The sequence below is a fragment of the Dendrobates tinctorius genome, unplaced genomic scaffold (assembly GCF_039654945.1).
Source record: "Dendrobates tinctorius isolate UK_male_01 unplaced genomic scaffold, ASM3965494v1 ptg000257l, whole genome shotgun sequence".
NCBI classification, from domain to species: domain Eukaryota; kingdom Metazoa; phylum Chordata; class Amphibia; order Anura; family Dendrobatidae; genus Dendrobates; species Dendrobates tinctorius.
In genome coordinates this window covers 7,198,873-7,223,444 of record NW_027361924.1, presented here as the reverse complement: position 1 = coordinate 7,223,444, position 24,572 = coordinate 7,198,873, and the positions used below count along the sequence as shown (strand labels likewise).

General features: G+C 45.7%; 1 protein-coding gene across 1 annotated transcript in view; it reads right to left on the bottom strand.

The window, feature by feature from the left end:
• The window catches only part of LOC141069186 (cytoplasmic phosphatidylinositol transfer protein 1-like), a 42,334-nt gene extending 19,539 nt beyond the window's left edge, over positions 1-22,795 (bottom strand). Inside the window, exons 1-2 of the mRNA XM_073558596.1 lie at positions 22,529-22,795; positions 15,689-15,773 (exon numbers count right to left, since the gene is read on the bottom strand). Of these exons, the coding sequence (XP_073414697.1) occupies positions 15,689-15,736 (48 nt within the window). The 5' untranslated portion in view covers positions 15,737-15,773; positions 22,529-22,795. The remainder of the gene's footprint in view (positions 1-15,688; positions 15,774-22,528) is intronic.
• Between the last annotated feature and the right edge of the window lie 1,777 nt (positions 22,796-24,572).

The following is a 24,572-nucleotide window of genomic DNA, read 5'->3' as shown; positions in this document are numbered from 1 at the left end:
GACTGTACTTATATACTGCTCTTAAAGGCACAGTACGGCCGCGTCACTGCTGTGGTCATCTATTTTAGTCTTGTCCAGGGAGACGGATGGTTAATAGTTTATTCCGTGAGGATTTGATTAACCGTTCAGTTACCAGGACAGCAAGAAGCCCAGAAGAATGGCTGTAAAGTGATGAAAGTAATTAACCCCTGCAGGAAAGTCACAGCCGTAGTCCACGCGCAGGGTTAATCAGCCCCGTGCCCACGTCACCCCGTCACGTCATGCCTGCGTTAATAGTGACCCGCTCACCCCATGCCAAGGACCCTCCTTCCCTCCCAGTAAGGGGGCATGGCAGCAGCGGGTTCTGTCATTAAAAAAACCGCGGCTCACACAATTAGCGCTGGAGAAAGCGTCCGTCGCCCCTCTGTTGCTATAGCGACACCATCTCCTCGCCCAGAGCGCCCTCCAGACCTTCCCTCCATACTTCGGATCTTTTACAGAACATATTTGAGAATCTCTTAAAGGAACCCGGTGTAAAAATGGGTGCTGTTTATGGCAGCCTGTATTGTGTATTATTATGGACGCCATGCACAATGGGCCCAGGCAGGCCTGGACTGGCCATCTGGCAATTCTGGCAAATCCCATCTGGTGCTTGGGGACAGGGACAGCACGGGCCTGTGTGATTTCAAATGCCAGGGCTGAACTTCAGCCCCAGTCCGTACCAGGACCCAGGGCAGTCACACCGGGGTCGACTTTTGTGACAGGATGCAGACGGTGACCTGCTTCAAGGGGAGACTTCCTGAGGGGTTTTCCTGTCATCTCGGCTCTGACAATGCGGAGTGCGGCTGAAAGTGGCAGTCTGCAACCTGCGGCCATCAGCTACAGCGACGTCATGGCAAAAGGGCTCATTGGCCAATGGACATCACCATTCAAGGACCTTGTGCCCCCCCAGGACATTATAATCCTCCTCTCACGCCACTTTACACGATTTCTAAAAAACATAGATCCGTCAACAGCAACTTGTTAACAGTTTCCAGATAACACAAGCAGCGGACCCTGTTCTTGGAAGAAGGCAGCCATATGTTCCTAATGATGTACATACCCTTTTACATTATAAACTTATTGTCACCCCCATTTCACAATCATTTCAAATAAAAAAAGATCTATCAACTGCAACTTGTTAACAGTTTTCAGGTGCTGTTTATGGAAGAAGCAACCATGCCATGTTTGTTTGTTTGTTCTAAAATGTTGTTCAAAACACTTTATTACATTATGTAGTGTTATCCCTCTTTATAAGTAATTAATTTCTAAATAAGATCCATTAACAGCAACTTGTTAACAGTTTCCATGAACCTCAACCAATAGGCAGATGTTGCACTGTTTTTTTTTGGAGGAAGGCAGCTATGATTTTTTTTTTTTCGAATCTTGAACAAAACTTATTTTTTACCCAATTTTTACCTAATTTCTAAAGAGATCCATTAACAGCAACTTGTTTACAGTTTCCAGGTAGTGCAACCAATGGACAGGCATGGAGCTGTTTTTAAGAAAGCGACCATGTTTTTCAAGTCTTCAACAAAACCCTTTATATTACAGAATTATTGTTACCCCTTTTTACAATTAATTTCCAAATAAGATCCATTAACAGCAGCTCACTGACAGACTCGCTGTATTCACAATTCTACATAAATAACATCCATCAACAGCAGGTTACTGATGGTTTCCAGGAGCAATGTAAATATCACCTTTCTTACATTGTCAACAAATATTTTCACACAGATACAGAGTTTTACTTTGAAGCCTACGATGGCGAAGCTTGGCGATTTTCTGTTAAAGGGGAGGATCATGGCATGCCGCCATCCCTGCTCTGCAGCGCCGGGCGCACGGCTCTCACTTATCACTTGTGCAACTCATCAGGGACCATGAAAAGCGGAAAATAATGGGACAGAATTAAGAAGTATCATTTATACACGGTCACTCGGCTGCTGACGGACTCCAGTATGACGACAGCTCCGCTGCTGACGGACTCCAGTGTGACGACAGTTCTGCTGCGATACAGCACGACAGCGTGACGACAGCTCCGCTGCGATACAGCACGACAGCGTGACGACAGCTCCGCTGAGATACAGCACGACAGCGTGACGACAGCTCCGCTGAGATACAGCACGACAGCGTGACGACAGCTCTGCTGCGATACAGCACGACAGCGTGACGACAGCTCTGCTGCGATACAGCACGACAGCGTGACGACAGCTCCGCTGCGATACAGCACGACAGCGTGACGACAGCTCCGCTGCGATACAGCACGACAGCGTGACGACAGCTCCGCTGCGATACAGCACGACAGCGTGACGACAGCTCCGCTGCGATACAGCACGACAGCGTGACGACAGCTCCGCTGCGATACAGCACGACAGCGTGACGACAGCTCCGCTGCGATACAGCATGACAGCGTGACGACAGCTCCGCTGCGATACAGCATGACAGCGTGACGACAGCTCCGCTGCGATACAGCACGACAGCGTGACGACAGCTCCGCTGCGATACAGCACGACAGCGTGACGACAGCTCCGCTGCGATACAGCACGACAGCGTGACGACAGCTCCGCTGCGATACAGCATGACAGCATGACGACAGCTCCGCTGCGATACAGCATGACAGCGTGACGACAGCTCCGCTGCGATACAGCACGACAGCTCCGCTGCGATACAGCACGACAGCGTGACGACAGCTCCGCTGCGATACAGCACGACAGCGTGACACAGCTCTGCTGCGATACAGCACGACAGCGTGACGACAGCTCTGATGCGATACAGCACGACAGCGTGACGACAGCTCTGCTGCGATACAGCACGACAGCGTGACGACAGCTCTGCTGCGATACAGCACGACAGCGTGACGACAGCTCTGCTGCGATACAGCACGACAGCGTGACGACAGCTCTGCTGCGATACAGCACGACAGCGTGACGACAGCTCTGCTGCGATACAGCACGACAGCGTGACGACAGCTCCGCTGCGATACAGCACGACAGCATGACGACAGCTCCGCTGCGATACAGCATGACAGCGTGACGACAGCTCTGCTGCGATACAGCACGACAGCGTGACGACAGCTCTGCTGCGATACAGCACGACAGCATGACGACAGCTCTGCTGCGATACAGCACGACAGCGTGACGACAGCTCTGCTGCGATACAGCACGACAGCGTGACGACAGCTCCGCTGCGATACAGCACGACAGCGTGACGACAGCTCCGCTGCGATACAGCACGACAGCGTGACGACAGCTCCGCTGCGATACAGCACGACAGCGTGACGACAGCTCTGCTGCGATACAGCACGACAGCGTGACGACAGCTCTGCTGCGATACAGCACGACAGCGTGACGACAGCTCTGCTGCGATACAGCACGACACGCCCTGAGATAAGACTTTATAGTTTAGAGGGGAGAATCCATCCAAGCTCCTGGGAAGCCGAGCAATAATCTGTCCGACATCACAGCTGATAGGGGCTTATTACCCAGCAGACTTCCCATGTGTGGTACCGTACTGCTGTGTATCTAATCCTCACATTATGTGTGATGCTGTACTGCTGTGTATCTAATCCTCTCGTGTGTGATACTCATCAGAGTACAGTGCACTTCCTGCGCCGTCTCCTCTCCATTACATAAAACCCATCGCGTCTGTGACCCGGGGACGGGAAAGGGGCAACAACCAAAAACCAACATGGAAGATTCCGTGACGCCACAGTTTCCAGAGCAACACGAGATACAGGAAGTCGGCATGGAGGCCTCTGTTATATGGCTGGAAAGATTAGGCCGATAAAAGCCTCCAGTGAGGATGGGAGCCGTGTATCTAATCCTCTCCTGTGTGATACTGTCTGCTGAGCCGTGTATCTAATCCTCTCCTGTGTGATACTGACTGCTGAGCCGTGTATCTAATCCTCTCCTGTGTGATACTGTCTGCTGAGCCATGTATCTAATCCTCTCCTGTGTGATACTGACTGCTGAGCCATGTATCTAATCCTCTCCTGTGTGATACTGTCTGCTGAGCCGTGTATCTAATCCTCTCCTGTGTGATACTGACTGCTGAGCCGTGTATCTAATCCTCTCCTGTGTGATACTGTCTGCTGAGCCGTGTATCTAATCCTCTCCTGTGTGATACTGACTGCTGAGCCGTGTATCTAATCCTCTCCTGTGTGATACTGACTGCTGAGCCGTGTATCTAATCCTCTCCTGTGTGATACTGACTGCTGAGCCGTGTATCTAATCCTCTCCTGTGTGATACTGTCTGCTGAGCCGTGTATCTAATCCTATCCTGTGTGATACTGACTGCTGAGCCGTGTATCTAATCCTCTCCTGTGTGATACTGTCTGCTGAGCCGTGTATCTAATCCTCTCCTGTGTGATACTGTCCGCTGAGCCGTGTATCTAATCCTATCCTGTGTGATACTGACTGCTGAGCCGTGTATCTTAATCCTCTCCTGTGTGATACTGTCTGCTGAGCCGTGTATCTAATCCTCTCCTGTGTGATACTGACTGCTGAGCCGTGTATCTAATCCTCTCCTGTGTGATACTGTCTGCTGAGTCGTGTATCTAATCCTATCCTGTGTGATACTGACTGCTGAGCCGTGTATCTAATCCTCTCCTGTGTGATATTGACTGCTGAGCCGTGTATCTAATCCTATCCTGTGTGATACTGACTGCTGAGCCGTGTATCTAATCCTCTCCTGTGTGATACTGTCTGCTGAGCCGTGTATCTAATCCTCTCCTGTGTGATACTGTCTGCTGAGCCGTGTATCTAATCCTCTCCTGTGTGATACTGACTGCTGAGCCGTGTATCTAATCCTCTCCTGTGTGATACTGTCTGCTGAGCTGTGTATCTAATCCTCTCCTGTGTGATACTGACTGCTGAGCCGTGTATCTAATCCTCTCCTGTGTGATACTGACTGCTGAGCCGTATATCTAATCCTCTCCTGTGTGATACTGACTGCTGAGCCGTGTATCTAATCCTCTCCTGTGTGATACTGTCTGCTGAGCCGTGTATCTAATCCTATCCTGTGTGATACTGACTGCTGAGCCGTGTATCTAATCCTCTCCTGTGTGATATTGACTGCTGAGCCGTGTATCTAATCCTATCCTGTGTGATACTGACTGCTGAGCCGTGTATCTAATCCTCTCCTGTGTGATATTGACTGCTGAGCCGTGTATCTAATCCTATCCTGTGTGATACTGACTGCTGAGCCGTGTATCTAATCCTCTCCTGTGTGATACTGTCTGCTGAGCCGTGTATCTAATCCTCTCCTGTGTGATACTGTCTGCTGAGCCGTGTATGTAATCCTATCCTGTGTGATACTGACTGCTGAGCCGTGTATCTAATCCTCTCCTGTGTGATACTGTCTGCTGAGCCGTGTATCTAATCCTCTCCTGTGTGATACTGACTGCTGAGCCGTGTATCTAATCCTCTCCTGTGTGATACTGTCTGCTGAGCCGTGTATCTAATCCTATCCTGTGTGATACTGACTGCTGAGCCATGTATCTAATCCTCTCCTGTGTGATATTGACTGCTGAGCCGTGTATCTAATCCTATCCTGTGTAATACTGACTGCTGAGCCGTGTATCTAATCCTCTCCTGTGTGATACTGTCTGCTGAGCCGTGTATCTAATCCTATCGTGTGTGATTCTGACTGCTGAGCCGTGTATCTAATCCTCTCCTGTGTGATATTGACTGCTGAGCCGTGTATCTAATCCTATGTGATACTGACTGCTGAGCCGTGTATCTAATCCTCTCCTGTGTGATATTGACTTCTGAGCCGTGTATCTAATCCTATCCTGTGTGATACTGACTGCTGAGCCGTGTATCTAATCCTCTCCTGTGTGATACTGTCTGCTGAGCCGTGTATCTAATCCTATCCTGTGTGATACTGACTGCTGAGCCGTGTATCTAATCCTCTCCTGTGTGATATTGACTGCTGAGCCGTGTATCTAATCCTATCCTGTGTGATACTGACTGCTGAGCCGTGTATCTAATCCTCTCCTGTGTGATATTGACTGCTGAGCCGTGTATCTAATCCTATCCTGTGTGATATTGACTGCTGAGCCGTGTATCTAATCCTATCCTGTGTGATACTGACTGCTGAGCCGTGTATCTAATCCTCTCCTGTGTGATACTGACTGCTGAGCCGTGTATCTAATCCTATCCTGTGTGATACTGACTGCTGAGCTGTGTATCTAATCCTATCCTGTGTGATACTGTATGCTGAGCCGTGTATCTAATCCTATCCTGTGTAATACTGACTGCTGAGCCCTGTATCTAATCCTATCCTGTGTGATACTGACTGCTGAGCTGTGTATCTAATCCTATCCTGTGTGATACTGACTGCTGAGCCGTGTATCTAATCCTCTCCTGTGTGATACTGACTGCTGAGCCGTGTATCTAATCCTATCCTGTGTGATACTGACTGCTGAGCCGTGTATCTAATCCTCTCCTGTGTGATACTGACTGCTGAGCCGTGTATCTAATCCTCTCCTGTGTGATACTGACTGCTGAGCCGTGTATCTAATCCTCTCCTGTGTGATACTGACTGCTGAGCCGTGTATCTAATCCTCTCCTGTGTGATACTGACTGCTGAGCCGTGTATCTAATCCTCTCCTGTGTGATACTGACTACTGAGCCGTGTATCTAATCCTATCCTGTGTGATACTGACTGCTGAGCCGTGTATCTAATCCTCTCCTGTGTGATACTGACTGCTGAGCTGTGTATCTAATCCTATCCTGTGTGATACTGACTGCTGAGCCGTGTATCTAATCCTCTCCTGTGTGATACTGTCTGCTGAGCCGTGTATCTAATCCTATCCTGTGTGATACTGACTGCTGAGCCGTGTATCTAATCCTATCCTGTATGATATTGACTGCTGAGCCGTGTATCTAATCCTCTCCTGTGTGATACTGACTACTGAGCCGTGTATCTAATCCTATCCTGTGTGATACTGACTGCTGAGCCGTGTATCTAATCCTCTCCTGTGTGATACTGACTGCTGAGCTGTGTATCTAATCCTATCCTGTGTGATACTGACTGCTGAGCCGTGTATCTAATCCTCTCCTGTGTGATACTGTCTGCTGAGCCGTGTATCTAATCCTATCCTGTGTGATACTGACTGCTGAGCCGTGTATCTAATCCTATCCTGTATGATATTGACTGCTGAGCCGTGTATCTAATCCTCTCCTGTGTGATACTGTCTGCTGAGCTGTGTATCTAATCCTATCCTGTGTGATACTGACTGCTGAGCCGTGTATCTAATCCTATCCTGTATGATACTGACTGCTGAGCCGTGTATCTAATCCTCTCCTGTGTGATACAGTCTGCTGAGCCGTGTATCTAATCCTATCCTGTATGATACTGACTGCTGAGCCGTGTATCTAATCCTATCCTGTATGATATTGACTGCTGAGCCATGTATCTAATCCTCTCCTGTGTGATACTGTCTGCTGAGCTGTGTATCTAATCCTCTCCTGTGTGATACTGACTGCTGAGCTGTGTATCTAATCCTATCCTGTGTGATACTGACTGCTCAGCCGTGTATCTAATCCTATCCTGTGTGATACTGACTGCTCAGCCGTGTATCTAATCCTCTCCTGTGTGATACTGACTGCTGACCTGTGTATCTAATCCTCTCCTGTGTGATACAGTCTGCTGAGCCGTGTATCTAACCCCATTGTGTGACAAGCAGCGTTTCACCAGACATGGCCTGGTTAGCCTGTGTATCTAAGCTAGTCATGTGTAGTACTGTGTGCGGTGCTACTGTATCTAAGCCTGTTCTGTTGGATACCCCCACACTTTGGCTAGAGGCTGTAGTATGACTACTCCTTTGGATCTGATGGAGGTTGTAGTCATTGACAACACCGAGATTTTGACTATTAAACAGCTTGTATCACAGCCCAGATTGGGCGATCTGCGGCAGCGGTCCCGGTTGCCGTGGTAACCCCATAAACGTTGTACGCGTTCCACCGTCTTCAGGATGTGTTCTGGTCCGGCGTCTCCTGTGTTCTTCTCGCTGCTCCGCTCTCCTTACAGCTTCTCCTCCTACTTAAAAAGCAAGTTGCCCGGATTTACAGCGGGCGTAGATGGCACGTCATGGATGGATGGGTGCGTGCATACACGTGTATATGTATGCAGTATATATGCATATAGGATTCCTGTATCTATAGATTCTGTCTCTGCATGTGGTATTTGTGAATATACAGCGGGTGAAATAAGTATTGAACACGTCACCAATTTTCTAGGTAAATATATTTTTAGAAGTGCTATTGACATTAAATTCTCACGAGATGTCGGTAACAGCCCATCCAATCCACAGGCTAAGAATTCATCCATAGATGTCCATAAATTGTGTGTAACAATGAGAAATTACACCGGGAAAAAGTATTGAACATGATTATTGAAATGTATGTAGTACTTGGTACAAAAGCCTTTGTCGGTGATGAAGCTTCAGGACATCTCCTGTATGGAGAAACTAGTCGCAGACATTGCTCAGGTGTGATTTCGGCCCATTCTTCCACACAAACACTCTTCACATCTTGAAGGTCCCATGGGCTCCCATGAACTCTGAGCTTTAGTTCCTTCCATACATTTTCTCCTGGATTTAGGTTCGGTGATCGGCTTGGCTATTCTAGCAGATTTATTTTCTTTCTTTGAAACTAATTGAGAGTTCCCTTAGCTGTGTGTTTGGGATCGTTCTCTTGCTGAAATGTCCAGTCTCGTTTCATCTTCATCATCCTTGTAGACGGCAGCAGATTTTTCTCAAGAATGTCTCGGTACATTTGCCCTTTCACTCTTCCTTCAATTATATGAAGTTTTCAAGGGCCGTATGCTGAAAAACATCCCCATACCATGAGGTTCTCACCTCCAAACCTACCTCACTGTTGGTATGGTGTTTTGGGGTGACATCCGTGCCTTTTGGCCTCCAAACATGGTGCATATTATGGCATCCCAAGAGTTCAATTTTGGCCTCATCTGACCAGGCTATATTCTCCCAGTATTTCACAGACTTGTCTAAATGTTGTTGAACAAGCTGTAAACACACTTGAACATGCTTTATGTTCAGCAGTGGAGTCCTGCGTAGTACAGTAAGCATGCATACAGGCTAGAGAGGTTGTGTGGCAAGTGTGCATACAGGCCATGGAGGTTGAGTACATTGATTATAGCTTTCTTTGAAACCAAGGTACCTGCTGATTCCAGGTCTTTCTGTAGCTCTCCACAGGTGATCCTTCACTCTTGGACAATTTTTCTGATAATTCTTTTCACTCCTCCTCTGTCTGAAATCTTGCGGGAAGCACTTGGTCGTGACTGGTTTATGGTCAAATTATATTCTTTCCACTTCCAGATTATTGACCCAGCAGCGTTTACTGCAACCTTCAGTAGTTTAGAAATTCTTCTGTTAGCAATGCCATCAGTATGTTTTGCAACAATAAGGTTACACAGGTCTTGAGACAGCTCACTAATTTTATCCATCATGAGATGTTTCTTGTGTGGCACCTTGAGGATGAGACACTTTATAGGCCATCTGTTGAACCAGTTCTTATAATTTGTCACTAAGTGGCAGGATTGCTTTCTAATTATTGATAGATTTCAGCTGGTGTCAGGACTTTTCAGGGTTTTTTGCACTTCTCTTCCTCCAAGTGTTCAATACTTTTTTCCTGTGTCATTTCTCATTATTACACATAATTTATGGACATCTACGGTGATTTCTTAGCCTGTGTAGATTGGATGGGTTGTTACCGACATGTGGGGAGAATTTCATGGCATTAGCTCCTTGAGAAACAGGTTTACTTAGAAAATTGGTGACGTGTTTAACACTTATTTCACCCGCTGTATATTTTTTATTTTGTGTATGTGTATATATTTGCAAGTATGTGGTAGTTGTGGGCACCTTTATGCCTCACTCTTGATAAATCCCCGTATCCAGCACTGGTGCCCATCACTGAATAGATCTGGGCATCCGGTTGGCAGGACGGGATACAGAATAAAAGGCGCGGTCCGATCGAGGACAATTCATCGGGGGTTGGAGGAATAATGAGCCTTAATAGGGGAACTGCTGAGGCGATAGCGATGCCAGATGGCAGTCATTATGCTGCGGCTTTTGGGCGTCCGCTGCAAACAATACGCGCCTCCAACATTCTCAATTAGCCGGAGAATGTTAATTAGTTATTACAGTGGTGACAGGAGAAAAATCAAGAAGTGACTAATTGACACCATGAATGGCCATCTGCTGCCTCCCTGACAAAGTGCCGCCATATCAGCCCCTGTGTGACCATAACTGCCATTATAGGACTCTTAAAGGGACACTAATCCCAAGCTCGGCGACGGCAGCAAAACTGGTGGTCACTCGGGATTTCCAGAAACAGATATGACTGGGATCATCTTAGGTTTCTGAACGATGCCCCCTCTGAAGTCACATTGGACCCCGATCTGGCAGTTTCTGGGCTGTTCCATGTCTGGATGATGGGAGTAGTAGTGAATGAAGGGACAATAATGAACAGGTGAAGTCCGTGATGTATCCCAGCAGGAGGCTGGCGGTCGCTCTGGGTAAATGTTTGCGGAGCTTTACGAGGGGGACACTGATTTACTAGGAAACGATAAGACGAGGATGGAAACTCTTCGATGGGTGGGGAAGGTGAAACAAGACGGGATGCATCGGCGAGCAGCCCGACACCGCCGTCCGCCATTCCAGACACCGCCGTCCGCCATTCCAGACACCGCCGTCCGCCATTACAGACACCGCCGTCCGCCATTACAGACACCGCCGTCCGCCATTACAGACACCGCCGTCCGCCATTCCAGACACCGCCGTCCGCCATTCCAGACACCGCCGTCCGCCATTACAGACACCGCCGTCCGCCATTACAGACACCGCCGTCCGCCATTACAGACACCGCCGTCCGCCATTCCAGACACCGCCGTCCGCCATTACAGACACCGCCGTCCGCCATTACAGACACCGCCGTCCGCCATTACAGACTCCGCCGTCCGCCATTACAGACACCGCCGTCCGCCATTACAGACACCGCCGTCCGCCATTACAGGCTCCGCCGTCCGCCATTACAGACTCCGCCGTCCGCCATTACAGACACCGCCGTCCGCCATTACAGACACCGCCGTCCGCCATTACAGGCTCCGCCGTCCGCCATTACAGACACCGCCGTCCGCCATTACAGCCGTCCGCCATTACAGACACCGCCGTCCGCCATTACAGACACCGCCGTCCGCCATTACAGACTCCGCCGTCCGCCATTACAGACACCGCCGTCCGCCATTACAGCCGTCCGCCATTACAGACACCGCCGTCCGCCATTACAGACACCGCCGTCCGCCCATTACAGACACCGCCGTCCGCCCATTACAGACACCGCCGTCCGCCCATTACAGACACCGCCGTCCGCCATTGCAGACACCGCCGTCCGCCATTGCAGACACCGCCGTCCGCCATTGCAGACACCGCCGTCCGCCATTGCAGACACCGCCGTCCGCCATTGCAGACTCCGCCGTCCGCCATTGCAGACTCCGCCGTCCGCCATTACAGACACCGCCGTCCGCCATTACAGACACCGCCGTCCGCCATTACAGCCGTCCGCCATTACAGACACACCGTCCGCCATTACAGACACCGCCGTCCGCCATTACAGACACCGCCGTCCGCCATTACAGCCGTCCGCCATTACAGACACCGCCGTCCGCCATTACAGACACCGCCGTCCGCCATTACAGACACCGCCGTCCGCCATTACAGCCGTCCGCCATTACAGACACCGCCGTCCGCCATTACAGACACCGCCGTCCGCCATTACAGCCGTCCGCCATTACAGACACCGCCGTCCGCCATTACAGACACCGCCGTCCGCCATTACAGCCGTCCGCCATTACAGACACCGCCGTCCGCCATTACAGACACCGCCGTCCGCCATTACAGACACCGCCGTCCGCCATTACAGGCACCGCCGTCCGCCACTGCAGACACCGCCGTCCGCCATTGCAGACTCCGCCTTCCGCCATTGCAGACTCCGCCGTCCGCCATTACAGACTCCGCCGTCCGCCATTACAGGCACCGCCGTCCGCCATTACAGGCACCGCCGTCCGCCATTACAGGCACCGCCGTCCGCCATTACAGGCTCCGCCGTCCGCCATTGCAGACACCGCCGTCCGCCATTGCAGACTCCGCCGTCCGCCATTGCAGACTCCGCCGTCCGCCATTACAGCCGTCCGCCATTACAGACACCGCCGTCCGCCATTGCAGACACCGCCGTCCGCCATTGCAGACACCGCCGTCCGCCATTGCAGACACCGCCGTCCGCCATTACAGCCGTCCGCCATTACAGACACCGCCGTCCGCCATTACAGACACCGCCGTCCACCATTACAGACACCGCCGTCCGCCATTACAGACACCGCCGTCCGCCATTACAGACACCGCCGTCCGCCATTGCAGACTCCGCCGTCCGCCATTACAGACTCCGCCGTCCGCCATTACAGACTCCGCCGTCCGCCATTACAGACTCCGCCGTCCGCCATTACAGACTCCGCCGTCCGCCATTACAGACTCCGCCGTCCGCCATTACAGACTCCGCCGTCCGCCATTACAGGCTCCGCCGTCCGCCATTACAGGCTCCGCCGTCCGCCATTACAGTTAGTTTGCTGTCAGTGAATGGAAACAGTGTACGATGGATTGGAAATAACCACGGCGGCGAATGAAAACAAGAGTTTTCTCATTCACTGACAGGAAGCAGAGGCATTAGCGGAATTTATACATATAGTATATTAGATAGCTGCAGTGCTTCAGTACAGTACATAAAAAGAGAAAAAAAATTTTTTAATTAAAATACGAGGGCCGCAGACAAAAATGATGGTAGCAAATATCTGATGGGCACAGCGAAGTTACATAAAACTAGGCCAAACAATAAAGGCTTGGACTGGCCCTAGGCAACCAATTAGAATTCAGTTTTCATTTTGCAAATGGCCCTGGTAAAATGTAAGACGGAATCTAATTGGTTGCTACAGACAACTGCTCCCTACAGGCCTTAAGGCCCATAGCAACCAGGCAGTTTCACTTTCATTTTACATAAGTTGTCGACCCTTGTTGCTACGGGCAACAGCGCCACATTCAATGTGCTCTTCAATAAGTGTAAAAGCTACAAGATGTCCATATTTACTTTATATTTAGTGGAGACAACAAGCCCTCCGCTTGTTCGGTCGGGGGTCCCCTGCCCTTTAAATGGCAAAAATTATTATCCTGACTTTCTGTTTCACCTTTTTCCGAGTGACATGAAATTTAGAAAATGACGAAATTTGGCAAAAACTTCCGGCTGACCTGACCCGCCCGCGGCTCATATGTAATAATGTGCAGAGGACTCGGGGCGCCATGTTAGAATGACATTTTATGGGTTTTCTTTTTGTAAAGGCAACAGGTCCCCCCGACCCTGCCCTCCCCCGCCGTACACCGCCACCGCTCTGCTCCCGGAATAATGCACCTGCTAATGGTAATTCCCACTTAGGCAATGCAGGGCTGTCAGCGTTACTACGGTAACACACGGGAACTGTCATGTTGTCGCCAACCTTCGCGTCATATCTTGAGTCGTGTCTCTCTCCACCCGCCCCATAAAAAAACAAATTAACTCCATCCCAGCTGGAGAACACGGCTCCTGAAGGGTTAACTCAGGTGCAGCGAGAGCGACTGAATATGGCGGCCTACGGGTATATGGGGCGGGGGGTCTCGGACCCTCACCTGTCCAATTGTTAGATCCATTTCTGGAAAAAAATGGGCGACAGTCAATATGGCTGCCGATATAACTTTCAAAATGGCAGTCAGATCTCTGAAAACGAAATCTATGCCATGTTAGAGAAGTACTGTATAGCGGCATTACGTGTCCAGTACATGGCAGCATTACGTTCCAGTACATGGCGGCATTATGCATGCAGTATATGGCAGCATTACGTGTCCAGTACATGGCGGCATTATGCATGCAGTATATGGCAGCATTACGTGTCCAGTACATGGCGGCATTATGCATGCAGTATATGGCAGCATTACATGTCCAGTACATGGCAGCATTACGTGTCCAGTACATGGCGGCATTATGCATGCAGTATATGGCAGCATTACGTGTCCAGTACATGGCGGCATTATGCATGCAGTATATGGCGGCATTACGTGTCCAGTACATGGCAGCATTACGCGTCCAGTACATGGCAGCATTACGCGTCCAGTACATAGCGGAATCCTTTAGGCACAGTACAATATATCAGTATTAAGTGCTGCCTGTATTACAGAGCACCCATATGGCGGCATTATGCATCCTGTACATGGAGGCATTACTTGTCCAGTACATGGCGGAATTACGCGTCCAGTACATGGCAGCATTACGCGTCCAGTACATGGCGGAATCCTTTAGGCACAGTACAATATATCAGTATTAAATGCTGCCTGTATTACAGAGCACCCATATGATGGCATTATGCGTTTAGTACATAGCAGCATTACACTTTTAGTACATGGCGGTAATCTTTAGGCTCAGTACAATATATCAGTATTAAATGCTGCCTGTAATACAAAACATCCATATGGCGGTATGATTTACTGAACTACTGATTGCTAGTTTTAGGAGCGGCTAATTAGAAAATTGCCCATGGCCTCTTACTGGCCTCATCCCAAGAAGTCACCCCTCTGAAGCAGAGCGAGGTGTAGTAAATCACTTAGAATGGAAGAAGGTATTATGTGGTAGTATTACTTGGCATGGTATGGTGGTATACTATTAGGCCGGGTTCACACTAACCGACGCAAAATACAGTCAGTATTTTACATGCGTAATACGGATGAATGGCCCCTAAACAGTGCTCCGTATGTTATCCGTAATCAAGGTGTGGTCGCGTATTTTGCGCATGTAAGCATCCGTATGTAATCCGTATGGCGAGATTTTCTCGCAGGCTTGCAAAATGGACATATAATGGAGCCCAATGACAGGTTTAATAACACAAACCAAAGAATAGATAGACACATAGAATGCATATATATATATATGTGTCTCAGTGACGTGTGTGTATATATATATATATATATATATATATATATGCATTCTATGTGTCTATATCTATTCTTTCGTTTCTTTATTAAACCTGTCAGTGTGAGTTTACTGTATCACGCACTGAATTGCCGGCTTTGCTAAAAGACACCGGGTGCGTATTTCTCACAAGTCACATGTCTGGTCCGTGTGTAATCCGTATTTTTTGCGCACCCATAGACTTGCATTGGCGTACTACAGGCGTAGTACGCTGACAATCGCAGCATGCTGCGATTGGCACGGACCGTAGAATACGGATGAGAAATATACGGCTGGTGCGAGGGACCCCATAGAGAATCATTGGTCCGTGTCTAATGCGTGCTTTTAGCGCCTCTCACTCGGCCGTATTCCTCGCCAGTGTGACCCCGGCCTTATTTTCTATAACTGACGTCAGGAACCCCCACTGATCCCAAGAGCTCACAGTCGTCCTCTATGGGAGGCGTGGAATTTACTGTAGGTGTCGTGATGTACTAGATTTCAGGACACCACCAATTTGGCAGAAAATGGGAAAGTCCTGCAAATTCGAGACATGTGGCGTGTGTGCGAACGCCCTGTTACTTCACCACTCATTACGTTCCTGTGGACATAAGTCGGGGGCTCACCTCGTCTGTGGTGAGAGGCATGCAGATTCGGTACTCCTTCACCAGCATCCTGACGTCACCGCCGTCTGTCACCTCCGAGAAGTATCTACGAAACAGAGAAAAATGTCAGTATGTCCCTGGGTATCCGAGCAAGCAAAGATATCCATACTGGGCACGGGAGGTCACTGCATCTAAGCCGGTGTGTGATACTGTCTATCTAGTCTTATGTGTTATACTGCCTGCTGAGCGGGCTGTGCATCTAATCCCATACTGCATGATGCGATTTGCCGAGCCGTGTATCTAATCCCATGTGGTACTTGTGTTTCCTCCCTCAACTAATGCACCTATACGCGACATTGCCATTTCCGTGTGTGGTTCCACTATTACTCCCCAGCAACATGCCCGCTGTCTTGGGGTCATACTTGATTCCGAGCTTTCCTTTGCCCCCCACATTCGATCACTGCCTCGCTCTTGTTATCTGCATCTCAAAAACATTTCTAGAATTCGACCTTTTCTTACTTTTGACTCTGCAAAAACTCTTACTGTTTCACTTAGGCTGAGTGCAGACGTACTTTTTGGCCCTGCGGATTTTTCCGCGCAGAATGGAAGAAATCCACAGGTCAAATGACCTGCATTTTTCCTGCGGATTTCTTCCATTTTTCATGCGGTTTTTGTGCGGTTTTCCCCCTGCGGATTTGGTGACAGGGGAGATGGAAAACTGCAAAAAAGAAGTAACATGCTGCGGATTTTGTACCGCGGGAAAACAGCCCGGAAAAATCCGCAGCGTCTGCACAGCGTTGTTTTTTTTACATTGATTTTAAGGCTACTGTACATCACAATGCAGAAATGCAACGTTTCTGAGCGGCAAAATCCGCAGCGGATCTGCTGCAAATCTGCATCGTGTGCACACAGCCTTATTCATTCTCGTCTGGACTATTGTAACTCTCTTCTAATCGGTCTCCCTCTTACCAAACTCTCCCCTCTCCAATCTTTCTTGAATGCTGCAGCCAGGATCATATTCCTCGCCAATCGTTACACCGATACCGCTACCTTGTGCCAGTCATTACACTGGCTACCCATCCACTCCAGAATCCAGTACAAACTTATTACCCTCACCCACAAAGCCCTCCACAGCTCAGCACCACCCTACATCTCCTCCCTTGTTTCAGTATACCACCCTACCCGCGCCCTCCGTTCTGCTGATTACCTGAGGTTAGCATCCTCAATAATCAGAACCTCCCACTCCCGTCTCTAAGACTTTACACGTGCTGCGCCAATTCTTTGGAATGCACTTCCCAGGTCAATACGAGTAGTCCCCAATCCCTACAATTTTAAGCGTGCCCTGAAAACGCATTTATTCAGACTGGCCTACCGCCTCAACACATTAACCTAATCTATCCCTGTGTGGCACAGCCAAAAGTTTTACCATAGCCAGGTTCCCCGCATCATGTTCCCACATGCTTTATGCATCCATTAGCCCTCTGTGTCTGTACTGTTACACACTTAACATTATGGCTGGTCCATACAATCAGGGCAACTGTTACCACCCACCTTTCGTGTCTACCTCTTTCCTCACAGACTGTAAGCTTGCGAGCAGGGCCCTCATTCCTCTTGGTATCTGTATAATCTATGTGATTATTGTTATGCTGTAATGTCTATTGTCTGTACAAATCCCCTCTGAAATGTAAAGTGCTGCGGAATATGTCGGCGCTATAGAAATAAAATGTATTATTATTATTATTATTACTGTCTAGTCTGGTCCATGCTCTCGTCTCGTCTCAAGTAATGACGGATCGGTGACAGCAGATAAACCAAATCAATGAGGTCCCAGCAGCGGGTGACTCATATGTTGACTCATTATTGCAAGAACGCGATTATGATACTGTGCGACAGATTATAATCTGGACCCCGACCGACCAATCACGTCTCATCTCTCTGCCGAAAATCTCATCGCTATGACCTAAACAGGAGCATTATTTGTCAATACCATAACAAGGTTCATGTCACAATCACCGGGTGACACCTCCTGCTGGGCGAGACTGTTTACTTGTCAGAAACGTACCATATAGTGACGGCACAGTAGTACCGTTATAATATAGTAATCTGTACGGTGAATTCACAACAATACGATGGCCATGTGTCCATTGTATATGAGATAATGCAATTGCTGCATGCTACTGTTATGTGCGCAGTGTTATAAAGGCACTGTATAGCAGTTTTATTTGCTCACTATATTGTAGTATTATATAGACACTAAATAGTAGTTATACTTGTGCAGTGTATGATACAATTATGTAGGAACTGAATGGCAATTTTATGCGCTCAGAGTATGGTGCTGTAATGTAGGCACTGCTTGGCAGTTTTATTTGCTTACTATATGATGTAGTTATGTAGGCATATGTATATCCTTAGTATGTTAATATTATGTAGACACATTATGGCAGTTATATGTGTTCAGCATATGGCACTGTATGGCTGGGCGCTTGTTACTATTATATGGGCACATTATGGCAGTTTTATGCGCCACTTGTATAGCACTATTCAAAAGCATTGCATGAGCTACAGTAAGTGTATGGTACTATTATATATGCACTATATGGTAGTTATATTTACTAAACATATGGTGCCAATAAAGGCATTTTACAGAGTAAAGCCTCATGCCGACGTCCACATACCGCAATCTATATATGGACCCCGATGCACGGACCGCGGCCGGTCCGAACATTGCGGAACGAAAGCAAACCGTGTTACACGGACGTGTGAATGAGGCTTAAGAACAACGTCGCTGCACAGTGTCAGTCATACAGTGCCAATGAATAAGCACCGTACAGAACACACGCTCAGCAAAACTCTGAATATTGTGTATGCGCATTACATAGATAATCCAGAATATCTGATATTCCGTCACCAATCTGATCCAATGTAAATTGTGGCTGAAAGGAAATTTTTACATTATTTCAGTGGGGAGAAGAATACCGGAGTCGCAGCTGCTCTGACACAACCTGATCTGACGGTTAATTAGCAAATATCAATCTCACAATTCATAAACAGTTTGACCTACATAAAACACAACAATGCTGACAGTAATACCGAAAAAGTGTGAAGACTCCGCAAATACATGTCCCCTTATAAATCCCTGCTGAATCCTGAACCCGGGGGAGCAAAGACGTGTGAGATAAAAATGTAGGAGATCCGTCATAATACACAAGAAAGCTAAAGTATAACATGTAACACAGTGTAAATCACCAATCCTGTAAACACGACCCCATAATACTGCCCCCTATGTACAAAAATATAACTACTATAATACTGCCCCCTATGTAAAAGAATATAACTACTACAATACTGCCCCCTATATACAAGAATATAACTACTATAATACTGCCCCCTATATACAAGAATATAACTACTATAATACTGCCCCCTATATACAAGAATATAACTACTATAATACTGCCCCTATGTACAAGAATATAACTACTATAATACTGCCCCTATGTACAAGAATATAACTACTATAATACTGCCCCTATGTACAAGAATATAACTACTATAATACTGCCCCTATATACAAGAATATAACTACTATAATACTGCCCCTATGTACAAGAATATAACTACTATAATACTGCTCCTATGTACAAGAATATAACTACTATAATACTGCCCCTATGTACAAGAATATAACTACTATAATACTGCCCCCATGTACAAGAATATAACTACTATAATACTGCCCCCTATGTACAAGAATATAACTACTATAATACTGCCCCCTATATACAAGAATATAACTACTATAATTCTGCTCCTATGTACAAGAATATGACTACTATAATACTGCTCCTATGTACAAGAATATAACTACTATAATACTGCCCCTATGTACAAGAATATAACTATTATAATACTGCCCCTATGTGCAAGAATAAAACTACTATAATACTGCCCCTATGTACAAGAATTTAACTACTATAATACTGCCCCTATGTACAGCAATATAACTACTATAATACTGCCCCTATGTACAAGAATATAACTGCTATAATACTGCTCCAATGTACAAGAACTTAACTACTATAATACTGCCACTATGTACAAGAATATAACTACTATAATACTGCTCCTATGTACTAGAATATAACTACTATAATACTGCCCCTATGTACAAGAATATAACTACTATAATACTGCCCCTATGTACAAGAATATAACTGCTATAATACTGCTCCAATGTACAAGAATATAACTACTATAATACTGCCCCTATGTACAAGAATATAACTACTATAATACTGCCCCTATGTACAAGAATACAACTACTATAAAACTGCCACTATGTACAAGAATATAACTACTATAATACTGCTCCTATGTACAAGAATATAACTACTATAATACTGTCCCTATGTACAAGAATATAACTGCTATAATACTGCTCCAATGTACAAGAATATAACTACTATAATACTGCCCCTATGTACAAGAATACAACTACTATAATACTGCTCCTATGTACAAGAATATAACTACTATAATACTGCCGCTATGTACAAGAATATAACTACTATAATACTGCCGCTATGTACAAGAATATAACTACTATAATACTGCCTCCTATGTACAAGAATATAACTACTATAATACTGCTCCAATGTACAAGAATATAACTACTATAATACTGCCCCTATGTACAAGAATACAACTACTATAATACTGCCCCTATGTACAAGAATATAACTACTACTGCCCCTATGTACAAGAATACAACTACTATAATACTGCCACTATGTACAAGAATATAACTACTATAATACTGCTCCTATGTACAAGAATATAACTACTATAATACTGCTCCTATGTACAAGAATATAACTGCTATAATACTGCTCCAATGTACAAGAATATAACTACTATAATACTGCCCCTATGTACAAGAATATAACTACTATAATACTGCCCCTATGTACAAGAATATAACTACTATAATACTGCCCCTATGTACAAGAATATAACTACTACTGCCCCTATGTACAAGAATACAACTACTATAATACTGCCCCTATGTACAAGAATACAATTACTATAATACTGCCACTATGTACAAGAATATAACTACTATAATACTGCTCCTATGTACAAGAATATAACTACTATAATACTGCCCCTATGTACAAGAATATAACTACTATAATACTGCCTCCTATGTACAAGAATATAACTACTATAATACTGCCCCTATGTACAAGAATATAACTACTATAATACTGCCCCTATGTACAAGAATATAACTACTATAATACTGCCCCTATGTACAAGAATATAACTACTATAATACTGCCCCTATGTACAAGAATATAACTACTATAATACTGCCCCTATGTACAAGAATATAACTGCTATAATACTGCTCCAATGTACAAGAATATAACTACTATAACACTGCCCCTATGTACAAGAATATAACTACTATAATACTGCCCCTATGTACAAGAATATAACTACTATAATACTGCCCCATGTACAAGAATACAACTACTATAATACTGCCACTATGTACAAGAATATAACTACTATAATACTGCTCCTATGTACAAGAATATAACTACTATAATACTGCCCCTATGTACAAGAATATAACTGCTATAATACTGCTCCAATGTACAAGAATATAACTACTATAATACTGCCCCTATGTACAAGAATATAACTACTATAATACTGCCTCCTACGTACAAGAATATAACTACTATAATACTGCTCCTATGTACAAGAATATAACTACTATAATACTGCCACTATGTACAAGAATATAACTACTATAATACTGCTCCTATGTACAAGAATATAACTACTATAATACTGCCCCTATGTACAAGAATATAACTACTATAATACTGCCCCTATGTACAAGAATATAACTACTATAATACTGCCCCTATGTACAAGAATATAACTACTATAATACTGCCCCTATGTACAAGAATATAACTACTATAATACTGTCCCCTATGTACAAGAATATAACTACTATAATACTGCCTCCTACGTACAAGAATATAACTACTATAATACTGCCCGTATGTACAAGAATATAACTACTATAATACTGCTCCTATGTACAAGAATATAACTACTATAATACTGCCTCCTACGTACAAGAATATAACTACTATAATACTGCCCGTATGTACAAGAATATAACTACTATAATACTGCCCCTATGTACAAGAATATAACTACTATAATACTGCCCCTATGTACAAGAATATAACTACTATAATACTGTCCCCTATGTACAAGAATATAACTACTATAATACTGCCTCCTACGTACAAGAATATAACTACTATAATACTGCCCGTATGTACAAGAATATAACTACTATAATACTGCTCCTATGTACAAGAATATAACTACTATAATACAGCCCCTATGTACAAGAATATAACTACTATAATACTGCTCCTATGTACAAGAATATAACTACTATAATACTTCCCCCTATGTACAAGAATATAACTACTATAATACTGCCCCTATGTACAAGAATATAACTACTATAATACTGCTCCTATGTACAAGAATATAACTACTATAATACTTCCCCCTATGTACAAGAATATAACTACTATAATACTGCTCCTATGTACAAGAATATAACTACTATAATACTGCCTCCTATATACACACACATATACTGCTATATACTGCTCTCTATATACACACATCACTGCTCTGGCCCCTCGGTCTCTTCTCCATCACTCTTTACACTATAATCCCATGGGCAGTTGTAGAATTGTCTCCATGCAGCAGGCGGCCCTGGATGAGCAGAGCTCCGGTGGTCGCAGCTGCTCTTACCTGCAGTCGCTCGTCCTCTCCTCACATGTGCGGCTTGTGTCCGTCTCCTCCGCCCGCTCCTCCCTTGTGTCTGGAGGAGGAGGTGATGCTGCGCTCGTGATGTCGGTGTGTGGCTCCCGGTCCTCCTCCTGGCGCTGGGTGGATGCTGGGAGTCGTAGTCCTCCCTCTCCGCACTCCGGGTGTGTCTCCCGCCGCTCAGCACAATGTTCTCACACTTTCTCCCCGCGTGTTAATGAACGTGGAGAGCTTAACCCTCTGTGTGCCGTAGCCCGCAGCGCTGCGCTGTGTGGTGGTGATAGAGGCACTTGTGGGAGGCAGCGATGTCTGCACAGAGGGAGAGTGGGGTCTGTTCGGCACGATATGGCGGAGTCAGGTGTGCACTATGTGTGGGGGATGATTCATTATGTGTGCACTATATGGTGGTATTATTTACTCCCTCTGGTACGGTAATATTATGTGTGCACTACATAGTGGTATTATTTATTCCCTCTGGTACGGTAGTGTTATGTGTGCACTCTATGGTGATATTATTTTTTATCTCTGGTACGGTAGTCTTATGTGTGCACTATATGGTGGTATTATTTATTCCCTCTGGTACGGTAATATTATGTGTGCACTATTTGGTGGTATTATTTACTCCCTCTGGCACGGTAGTGTTGTGTGTGCACTATATGGTGGTATTATTTATTCCCTCTGGCACGGTAGTGTTGTGTGTGCACTATATGGTGGTATTATTTATTCCCTCTGGTACGGTAATATTATGTGTGCACTATATAGTGGTATTATTTATTCCCTCTGGTACGGTAGTGTTATGTGTGCACTATATGCTGGTATTATTTATTCCCTCTGGTATGGTAGTGTTATGTGTGCACTATATGCTGGTATTATTTATTCCCTCTGGTATGGTAGTGTTATGTGTGCACGATATGGTGGTATTTTTTATTCCCTCTGGTACGGTAGTGATATGTGTGCACTATATAGTGGTATTATTTATTCCTTCTGGTACGGTAGTGTTGTGTGTGCACTATATGGTGCTATTATTTATTCCCTCTGGTACGGTAGTGTTGTGTGTGCACTATATGGTGGTATTATTTATTCCCTCTGGTGCGGTCGTCTTATGTGTGCACTATATGGTGGTATTATTTATTCCCTCTGGTACGGTAGTCTTATGTGTGCACTATATGGTGGTGTTATTTGTTTTCTCTGGTACGGTAGTCTTATGTGTGCACTATATGGTGGTATTATTTATTCCCTCTGGTACGGTAGTCTTATGTGTGCACTATATGGTGGTATTTATTCCCTCTGGTACGGTAGTGTTATGTGTGTACTATATGGTGGTGTTATTTATTCCTTCTGGTACGGTAGTGTTATGTGTGTACTATATGGTGGTGTTATTTATTCCCTCTGGTACGGTAGTGTTATGTGTGCACTATATGGTGGTATTATTTATTATCTCTGGTACGGTAATATTATGTGTGCACTATAGGGTGGTATTATTTATTCCCTCTGGTACGGTAGTGTGTGTGAACTATATGGTGGTATTATTTATTCCTTCTGGTACGGTAGTCTTATGTCTGCACTATATGGTGGTATTATTTATTCCCTCTGGTACGGTAGTGTTATGTGTGCACTAGATGGTGGTGTTATTTATTTCAACTGGTACGGTAGTATTATATGTGCACTCTATGGTGGTATTATTTATTCCCTCTGGTACGGTAATATTATGTGTGCACTATATAGTGGTATTATTTATTCCCTCTGATACGGTAGTGTTGTGTGTGCACTATATGGTGGTATTATTTATTCCCTCTGGTACGGTAGTGTTGTGTGTGCACTATATGGTGGTATTATTTATTCCCTCTGGTACGGTAGTGTTATGTGTGCACTGTAATACTATATGGTGGTGTTATTTATTCCCTCTGGTGCGGTAATATTATGTGTGCACTATATAGTGGTATTATTTATTCCCTCTGGTACGGTAGTGTTGTGTGTGCACTATATGGTGGTATTATTTATTCCCTCTGGTATGGTAGTGTTATGTGTG